The following is a 10,076-nucleotide window of genomic DNA, read 5'->3' on the forward strand; positions in this document are numbered from 1 at the left end:
AATTTAAGCTGCCATTTCTAATCACCCTAACGCTTTTGTTTCCTCCCCTTTTGCAATTATTTGCCTCTGTCTGCTGAAAGTTCCCACAAAGAAGCTGTGAGCAAAACCAGCATGGTGGAATAACGTTTCCCATTTTCCATGAAGATGTCCCAACATACATGTCATTTATGTAGATAGCCCTCGTTCCTTGGAAACAGCCACAGCCCTTCTGGTTCAGTCTAAAGGAAGAGTTAAATTACTGCTTTGATATCCATTAAAAAGGCTTGCGAAGGCTCAGCAGGCTCTGACGGCACGTTATGGGTAGAGGGTCCTGTCTTTGGTGCATTGCATCAGGGCTTTTTTTGTAGTTACAAGTCATGTAGACGTTTCTATTAATATGTATTTGTTCAGAAAGGCATTTCCACTGTAATCACATCATCGGTGCTTTTTCAAGGGCAAAATTCTAGTGAGGTAGTCAAAGAGCTGAAAAGACGCTTCAGAGCTCTTCCCAACTGCAGCGAGGTGAAGAAACTGTGTGCATTTAAACCCCTCTCCCTGTAGATTTAGCAGGAGAGGGGTCTGCGCCCACCCACGGCTGGGGGTCTTGGACCTTCCCACGCCTGGAAATGCCGCGGGGACCAAGGGGAGCTCGGGGGAAGATGCACCCACGGGGGTTCCTGGCTCCCACTTGGGTCCCTGGCACAGCCTGGTCTTGAGAATTGTGTTGTCATTCATCTGCCTTTGCAAGTGCTTAAATTCATTAAAACCTGGCTTCTCCCTGCCCAGGTAAATGCAACTGGTGAAGCAGGGAAAAATACCTCCCTTGCATAAAAAAACCCTTGCTCACTCCTGTCTGGTATTTCAATCCTTTTTCCATTTACCTCTTGCAGAACTATATGAATCCGCTGAGGCTGGTACTGACTCCCCAAGACATGGAAGCTATCTTTATCAATTTGGAGGTAACGGCGAAGACGTTGTGGCTTAAATCTTTGTTCTTTTCACGGCAGCTCAGCCACCCTCCTACTTAAGACTCGGATTTCACGTTAGATTTGTGCATTCACCTGTAGAGGTTCAGTCCTTCATGTGCTGTGGAGCTTGAACGGGTTTAGGAGATATTCTTTAACACTCAATTTTAGAGTTGGGGATTATATGAACTCTAGGTAAGAAACCAGTTTTATACGGAGGATGTTCCAGGGCTGGGGCTGTGTATTTTAGCTGTACTTAGAGATGGTTTGGGCACACCGTGATGAAGGGATTTATTTCTACGCTGGCTTGCACAGGGTCTGGGTCGGAGCCTGCCCATCTCCTCCGCTCCCTCCAGACCTGCACAAGGGACTTTAATACACATGGAAATCCTGGTGCATTTATCGCTGTATAACCTCCCAACAGAATTACACCTTTGCACTCCTGGCCATGTAGGGCTGCATCTCACTAGAATGACTTATTTTAAAAACAGCTAAAAAGAGGGAAAAAAAAAAAAAGAAGAGAAAATGACTGCCTGATTAAGTAGTGAATGTGCATTTCTTTAGGCTCTGTTTGCCCACTCACTCTGGATGTGTTTAAAGTATTGATTGTTTCTTCGTTTTAGGACCTAATTAAAGTGCACTTCAATTTCCTGAGAGCCATCGACGTCTCTATGATGTCTGGAGGAAGCAGCCTGGCAAAAGTGTTTCTGGAATTCAAAGAGAGGTAAAGGAGACCCAGTCTTCAGGCAGCTCCAGCTTTAATAGATACGGGTTAATATTTGCAGGGCCCATCTCAGAGTTTAGAACAGAAATGCCTGTTGCAGCAGACCAGTTTTGTATCCTCTGCAGCTAGAGGCTCTCAGGCAGCCGAAACATCACTCGGTGCCGACACTTAAGCAGCCAAATCCCAGCCACAGCAGTGCCAGGTCGCCCGGGGGCAGAGGCTCACGCTGGGACATCTCCCCTCTCTGACCAACCTGGCTAAATTGGTGCGGCTCCCGTGGATGCACGTTCTTGCAAGCCCACGTCTGCATCTGAATTTTGCCAGGCTCGCAGCCTCCCATACGGGACCAACTGTTTTGCAGGCTGAACATAACACTGCCTTTACAGGGATGTATCAGAGGGGATAAATATGGGAACACGACAATTACGGCGAGCCAGAATGGAGGAAAACCTCACTCGCCTTCAAGGGTTTAACGTAGTCTTCTCCTGCAGGCAGCAGCGGGGCTTTAAGGGCCTGTGATGTGGTAGGATGACTTCTTTGCAGGGGAGACTTCGCTCTGGTTAGATCAAAGTGATTGCTCACTCTAAAAAATCACGTATTTGGCACTGCTGTTGTCCCGCACCTATCGCATGATGAATAAATGGAAAAGTTGCTTTCGCAAACATAATAGATTCTGTGTTTTGGCAGCTGCAAGCAGGAGTACCCCAGAATGCAAAGATAAGGTTAATAAAAGCCTTTAATATCCTTAATACTAATCAAAGGCCTGATTCATTGTGGAATCATGCCAGGGTGTTATTTCACTGTGATTAAACCAGTGTCTAGACACAGAAATGCCGTTCAGAAGTCAATAACTCCAGAAATACCATCTGCATTAATAATACACCGTAAGGTCAGATATTCCATCATTCACAGCACCTCTTTTTAGAAGGGGAATGTTTTCTGGATTAAATTAAAAAAAGTTTCCAAAGAAGAATGCAAATAATTTAAAAGTACTCATAAAACTCACTTAGGTGATTTTGATCTCCTAATTCTTGGCTTGGCTCCGTGCATGCCGGTGCCGTCCCCGGGCAGCGATCCCGAGCCAAGCCGCTGCCAACTGTGCTCGGGACAGAGCTGTGCACGCGGGAAGCAGGGAAGGGACACGGGAGGAGTCGTGGAGGTGCTCCCCAGGGAGATCTGCATGGCTCTGCGGGAGCACGAGGCTCGTTTTGGGGCTGACAGCCTTTAAATAAATGTTTCCTTCTGTTAATTTGCTGGTGGGAGCTCAGCAGAGCGCTTGTAGCTGATGGGTTTCACGCAGGCGGGTGAACAAACCGACCCAGTTCCTAAGGGAGTTTGCAAGCAACTTCTAAAAGGACGTAAAAGCCTTCCTGAGAGGTGAATGAAGGAGCCAGACTGATGGCTGCGAGGTCGCGATGGCCGCTCCGAAGCTGCGTTCAGCCCATGGGGGTCTCGGGGACCTCAGCATCGTGGGGAACTGCTGCTCATGGGGAGTTTTGGCTTGGAGAAGACCCCAAAACCGAGCTCTCAGGGATGAAGAGTTTGGAGCGACCTGATCTAAATAGGCAGGGTCTTTTCCTATGTCAGGAAAGACGATGATACCACATTTTACAGCAAGGAAACGGGGCTGCAGGAGGGGAAAGTGAGCTCACCTGGGGAGACAGTGTTGCCCTACCAAGAAGGGAACGTGGACCTCCAGAGTCCCCGCCTGGTCCCTTTTATATAAGACCTTCCTCCATCAAATTTATCTGTGACAAATAGCTCTCGCTTCCCCACGCATCCTCAGAGACATCCCGGCAAAATGATGTATTGCTCCTCCACTTTGCAGGTGTGGGGTTTTTTTTTTTTGTGAAGGAAGTAGTTTGTAAATCTCTTTCTCTGAAAGCCAGAGGTTTGAATTTATGCTCCTGAAGCCTCTTTGAAACTCTCCAAGTGCTGGCAAGGTAGATATTATTGTGCATGTTCAGAAGTTGTCAAGGGGAAAAGGCAGAATAATAATCTGTATTGGCTGCTGCTTTGCCGGGGACTGCGGCTCCCATAAATCTCTCTATTCAGTTCCCCGCTGGGGTCTGAGAGTCCCACATTTATGGAGCGACAGCGGGTCAGGTGCTCCCAGATCATCTCCATCGAGAGATGAGGCCCCGAAATAATGGATGAGTTGCAGCGTGCGATGGAATATGTGTCTTATCAGCAGCAATGCAGTTAACGGCAAGGAAGGGGGGGAAAACCCAAACCTGTCGTGCGGGATTAATGAGTGAAGTGAAAGAAAAAGGGGGAATCCACAGAAAAACTGCTCTGTTTGTGTCAGGTGTTTAAATCTGTAGCCCGGGGTGTCCATGCAGAGCTTCACTGTGTTTCCAAAGGCTGTGACAACCTTCTTTTCCCAAATTACTTGGTCTCTTGATCTCTAGGTCCCTGTGGCACATCCTGCAAGGAGCAACGAGCTTTCTAAAATGTGTCCTTGGGTTTTAAGGGGATTCGAAGCCTCTCATTCTCTGATGAAGTGCAAATTATCATTGCTCATGTCTATTCTAGGCATGTCTCAAGAATCAAGAGTTTCTTGCCTTCTTCCTTACTTGGTGAAATATCCGGCAACCCTCAGAGAGGAGCACACATCAGCCAAAATTGTTTTTTGGGCTGTGAGCAGCTGTGACTTGGGAAATGAAGGCTTTTGGGGAGATGAATACATGGGCTTGAGCGAGCTGTATTCGGAAACGCTCTCAGGAAACGGATTTTTGTTGTCGTTTGGTCTTGAAGCGCATCCCTGCTCTGCCTTCACGAGCCCTGGTGCTAATATGGCACAGCCGGAAAACTGGCGCGTGGCCATCAGGGCGGCACGGCGCCTATCGAGACATCAAGGGGATTATGGCGATGGTGTAGTCGTGAGAAAAAGCCGACTTGCAGCGGAGGAGCCGCGGTGTTGGATTGCAGGGGTTCAGCGCTCGCCCCCTCCTCGTGTTTTAGCTAATCCGCAGACCCTCGCTGGGGTTGGAGCCGTTCCCCGGGAGAGGCGAGCGCCGGCGGTGACCGGCAGCTTGGGCAGGGATGGGGTCCCAGCTCTTCGCTGTTTCTTTTCATACTTGGGCTGTCGTACTTGGGATGCGCCTAACTCTTGTAGAGCCACTTTGTAACCTGCTCTAGGAAGGGTCTTTCAGCGTGGAGCTGGGTTTCCCTTTATTATTGTGGTGCTCCGAAAGCCCAGCTCTTGGGGGAGCGGTGGTTAAATATATCACGCTTGGGAGTGGAGGAATGAGCCATCGTACCTCTGAAAACGGGCTCCAGCTCTGGAAACTTCAAAAGATTTAAATGTTAAAAAGCCGTGCCATAAAAGAGTGTTAATACTTTACTGAGCAGTTATATGGGGGAATAGCTGTTTGCCTTGTCCTTTGACTGTATATAAGTATATATATATATCTTTTATAACAGGTTATAACTGCCAGCAAGTGTTTCCGATTAAATCTGTGATTTCCCCCTCTACAGGCTGCTGATTTACGGCAAGTACTGCAGCCACATGGAGTATGCCCAGAACACGCTCAACCACCTCCTCGCCAACAGGGAGGATGTCAGGCAGAAGGTGGAGGTGAGAGGGCAGGGGGCATCGGGGCCGAGTGCTGCCCACCCCCCTTGTCGCGGGTTTTGGAAGGACTTGCTGGAGCTGAGGGCGTGTTGGGAATGCTTCAGTTAGCAAGAGAGGGGAGGGATATGGGGGTGAGTCTGTGCTGCCCAGAGAGGGAGCAAAGCTGGGGGTTAGCTTGTCCTGATCCCCTGCTTGCCCCTTCGTCTCCCCGCCAGACACGCTCTCTGTCCTTCCTCCCCCAAGTTTATCCAAGTTAAAACAAGCCGGGTGACTTTATTTGAGTTGGGACTGTTTGTGGACAAATTCCTCTTTGAGTCGTGCGGGGAGACCCAAAGGCACCGAGCATCCTCGAGCCAGGAGCCCAGTGGCTTTCCAAGGTCACACACAGCATTAGGGACAGTCAAGAGGTGAACCCAAGTTCCCAGATGAATGCCCGGATTACGCCCCTGTCCTCCTTCCCCAGTGTAAAGGCTTAGTGTAAATAGGGGCTGATCCAGATATTAAGTAAATCAAAGGAGCCCCAGAAGGGATGCATTGTTGGAGCTGCTGTTTTACCCAGCTTTAATTCCTGCTTTGGTCTTGATGCTAATCTGAATTTGCTGGGCTGTCTGTACATGTTACCTCGTTTTTCGCAAACGCTCTTTGATTTTCCGTGAAAAAGCAGCAACCCGATTCAGGGATAAAACTGCATTTAATAATTTTTTAAAACGTGTTCCCCAGATCTTGCATCAAGCCAGTTGCTGTAACATCCAGTTGCCCCCGTGCTTTTTCTTTCTCTCCCTCCCCCGTGGCAGCTCTGCTCATCTTCCCGGGGGTGCACGCAGGGGGTCAGAGCCAGCCCCGCAGAGTCACATACCTAAATGGGTCTGGGCGAAGGTAACAGTCGCAAAACTTCCTGCGATCACGTTAGCTCATCTTAATGACTTAATGCTTATCAGCGAAACCACAGCAACTGTCTGCGTGCTTGCTTCCAGCCCCTCGCAAATAAAACGCATTAGTTCAAACCATCGAGGAGGTGAGTTAAGCTAATGCATTTCATTTGACATTTCCCGAGGTCTGAGAGCATTTGTGTGCTCTCCTAATGAGCAGTATCTCATTAAGCTGGAGTAGTTGCATGAGAATGTCTGTATTTTAGGGTCCAGACCCTGTGTTTTATTCCTCGATAACCTCTGCAGTGGGGGCCCTGGCACTGGCTGGGTGCTTGCAGGGACCACGAGCCGTTTCTCATCCGACCTGAGTTTACAGAAGCAAAACGTAACAGCCGGGGCACGTTGGAGACGACTTCTGTGGGGGAGGTGTTGTTTTGCCTCAGCTGCTTCACCACTGATGTATTGATTTCTTTAATAGGAATGCACACTAAAGGTTCAGGATGGGAAATTCAAATTGCAAGACCTGCTAGTGGTTCCAATGCAAAGAGTTTTGAAATATCATCTCCTGTTAAAAGTAAGTGTTTCAGCATTGGCGCTTCTCTCCAGCTGCCATCCTCACTGTAGCATCTTTCGGCTTTTACAGTGGAGAGTGAATCATTGCCAAATGTAGAGTTGAAGGGGTTTTTTTTCCCCCTTCAAATGAAATAATTACTAGAGCTACTTAACACGACATAATATTTGTGCCGTCTCTTAAAGTACGGTGACCTAGGGTAATTCTGCACTTGTTAGCCACAAGAGGCAGTTAATGAATATAAAATAAGCTTGCATATAATCTGATTACGTGTGAAATTCCTCCTGTCAACTCCATGTAACAGATCTCTCAAGCACCAGCCGCTTGGTGTGTTCCCGTCCTACGGCCACAGCCGCCTGCCCTGGCATCCCTGCCGCCACCCTGGCAGCAGGCAGCCGTTGCCCGCGGGTCATAGCCTGCCCGGTGCAGGCAGGGTGCGGGCAGCTTTCCTAGCACACCCAAACTCTTTATCTTATTTTATTTTATTTTATTTTATTTTATTTTATTTTATTTTATTTTATTTTATTTTTATTTATTTTCAGGAGCTGCTCAGCCATTCATCAGAGCGACCAGAGAAGCAACAGCTGAAGGAGGCTCTGGAGGCGATGCAGGTATGGGAGGGCGAGAGCGGCGGTGGGGCTGGGCTGGGCTCGGGGTGCAACAGAGCCCGGAACCCTTCTGCTTCTGTAAAACAAAAACTTAGATTGGAAAAACCATCCCACAGCCCGAGGGGAGGCAGCATCTCCTCCTTTAGGACGTGCATGTGTATATTGATTGCCATTTGATGCGATTGCTTCGCAGCAGATCTGTAGTCATCACTGTTATCTTCCTCCTTCAGCAGCTGGGGAAGCTGGTATTTGTTGACAAGTTACAACTTTTCACTAATTACTATTGTGTGTAAAGAGGCTGTGCCAGATTCGGCTCTTGTTTTTGCTAGGAGGGATCTGGAGAAGCTCCAGCCGTATCAGCAAGTCGGGGAGTATTGCAGAAATGCGAGCCCGTGCCCGTGTCTGTGCGGAGCATTGCCTGCGCGCTGTTATCCAGGCGCTGGTTGGGAATCCTTTTATCCAAGTATTATTTTTTATTAAGGGGAAAATTCTCTTTCCACAAATGAAGACTTCTGGTGTCAAAATTTTGCTTTGTTTAAAGTTTTTTTGAGCTTTCAGCTGAAACCCCCAAGACCTCAGGAAAACCTTCAGCAACAAAAAATAAAATCATCCTAATGTTTTCTGACTTGGATACGTGTCCCCCCCCGCACACTCACACTGCGGGGTAATCATCAGCAGAATCTGACTTGAGGATGATCATTAAATCCAGGTTTTCTCTCTGGAGAGCATTGCAGGATTCATCCCCGGGCTCGCTCCCGTGTTCTCAGGTCACTTTGTTTTCTACCTCTGAGCTGCAGCTTTTGTAACAACACTGCGTTTCCCAGCACTTACGTAAGTTGGGTGACCTTTTCAGCCATTATCCCTGCAAGCGCGGGGAACCAGAGCCGATATGTAGGTCACTTTAAAGTTAAGGTTGTTTGAAGGACGTTGCATTCGCAGCCCACTGCTGCACAACACATTGCCGTGGCCTCAAATGAACGCTAAACCCTGGTGACAGTTGTTAAACCCTGCTTATGCCTCACAATACAGCACCCACCGACACCACTGCTAATAAAGAAATGTATATATGCTCTGGCTACACTGCAGACTCAGCATTTTTTGCAGGAAGCTGCACAGAGCCATCAGCCAGGTTTCTCTCTTTCATCGCCCCATCGCCAGGAGAGCGCAGGTGCAGTTCAGACCGCGCTGGGCTCAGCAGGGGCATAGGAAGCCGTGCAGTTTGGTTTTAATTGATCTGTAAACCAAGGCTTAACTTACAAGTAATGTTTTTCATCGCGAATGCAGCCTTTCTGTCTGCCGTGCTGGTGGGCGGCGGACGTTGCTGCCGTCTGGGGCGAGAGTCGTGCAGGGGAGCGAATATCTACAGCTAGAGCTACATTTCCCAAAGGGATTCACCTCCCTTTTATTTTGCATAGGTATTTTATTATTATTTTCCACAAAGCGCAGGGGCAGGATTTGCTCCAAAAAATTGCCCGTGGGGGTATTCGGTGCAGGTGCTGACCCTCCACCTGAGTGCACAGAACCGAGCCCCCGGGTGATGGTGGGGGCGAGGCAGGTTCCCGGTTAACTCCCGCAGCCCAGGTTTGCACGTTGCTGTCGCTGTTTCGAGTCACAGTCGATCCTGGGGTTGTGTTTCCAGTTTGCGCAGGAGACGGCCTGTTCAGCAGCAGGGAGCAAATGCTCAAGCGTGATGGAGGATGCCGCTTTGTGAGGCTTTTGGTTTTGGCATTCTTCGTAACCATCCCTGCCGCCAGCCTGGTGGGGTCTTTGGTGGTGTTACAAGTATTGTCACGTAGATTTGTGATTATCATCTGTGATTAACCCTTTCTATGTTGGGAAGCTGAGGAAGGTCTGACCTGGAGGGGATGTCTTAAAAAAATCCCATGTTCAGATTTAATCCAAGTTGACAAGAGCTGTTCTCAAGGACAAGGAGGCAGGGAGCAGATAAGAAGCAAACAGGCACAGAAAATACACTCAGAAGGGTGTAAGAAGTTGTTTTAGTGGCAGGGATGGGGTTCTTACTCTTTGATGGGTCAAAATTTGGGTAAGCAAGGAATTTTTCAGGACAGAACAAGCTCCATCAAGTGTCTCCTTATTTTACAACATAGCCTTTGTGCGGTGGGAGATTTTGGAGGCCCAGACGTGTTGGAGATGGGGATGCTCTCACGGGGTGTCCCCTGGGAGGACAGGGCGTGAGCATCCCGATGCTCTCGCCAGCTCGGGTGCGATGCGGAGCACCCAGGGAGGTCAGCTGGAAGCAAGCGGGGGCAGAAGCCAGGTCAAGTGCTGTTCACAGCTAACATGCAGCCGGGTGTCCAAAGCCGTTATTTTACAGACATGGATGTTTTGACAGTAGAGACTGGCTGGCAGCTTTTGTATCCGGGGGGATGAAGGGAATTACGATGATGAAAGCTGGGAGGGAAGGATGCTGCCGGGGCAGAGGCGCAAAGGCAGGGGATGCCTGGCTGCTTGTCGTGGTTTAACCTCAGTCGGCAGCTAAGCCCCCCGCAGCCGCTCGCTCACTCCCCCCCCTCCCGATGGGATGGGGGAGAGAATTGGAAAAGCACGTGAGAAAAACTTGTGGGTTGAGATAAAAACAGTTTAATAATTGAAATAAAATGATAATGATAATAATATGATAATAGTAATAATACACAAAGCAAGTGATGCACAGTGCAATTGCTCACCACCCACCGACCGATGCCGAGCCAGTCCCCAAGCAGCGGTCACCGCCCCCCGGCCAACTCCCCCCAGTTTCTGACCTGAGCCGAACGTCCCACGCA

General features: G+C 49.0%; 1 protein-coding gene across 1 annotated transcript in view; it reads left to right on the plus strand.

The window, feature by feature from the left end:
* Positions 1-10,076, plus strand: part of VAV2 (vav 2 guanine nucleotide exchange factor) — a 120,024-nt gene that overhangs the window by 94,910 nt on the left and 15,038 nt on the right. The window contains exons 8-12 of the mRNA XM_009322152.1: positions 870-938; positions 1,568-1,668; positions 5,149-5,248; positions 6,593-6,688; positions 7,228-7,296. Of these exons, the coding sequence (XP_009320427.1) occupies positions 870-938; positions 1,568-1,668; positions 5,149-5,248; positions 6,593-6,688; positions 7,228-7,296 (435 nt within the window). The remainder of the gene's footprint in view (positions 1-869; positions 939-1,567; positions 1,669-5,148; positions 5,249-6,592; positions 6,689-7,227; positions 7,297-10,076) is intronic.

This window comes from Pygoscelis adeliae, unplaced genomic scaffold (genome assembly GCF_000699105.1).
Source record: "Pygoscelis adeliae isolate BGI_AS28 unplaced genomic scaffold, ASM69910v1 Scaffold114, whole genome shotgun sequence".
NCBI lineage: Eukaryota > Metazoa > Chordata > Aves > Sphenisciformes > Spheniscidae > Pygoscelis > Pygoscelis adeliae.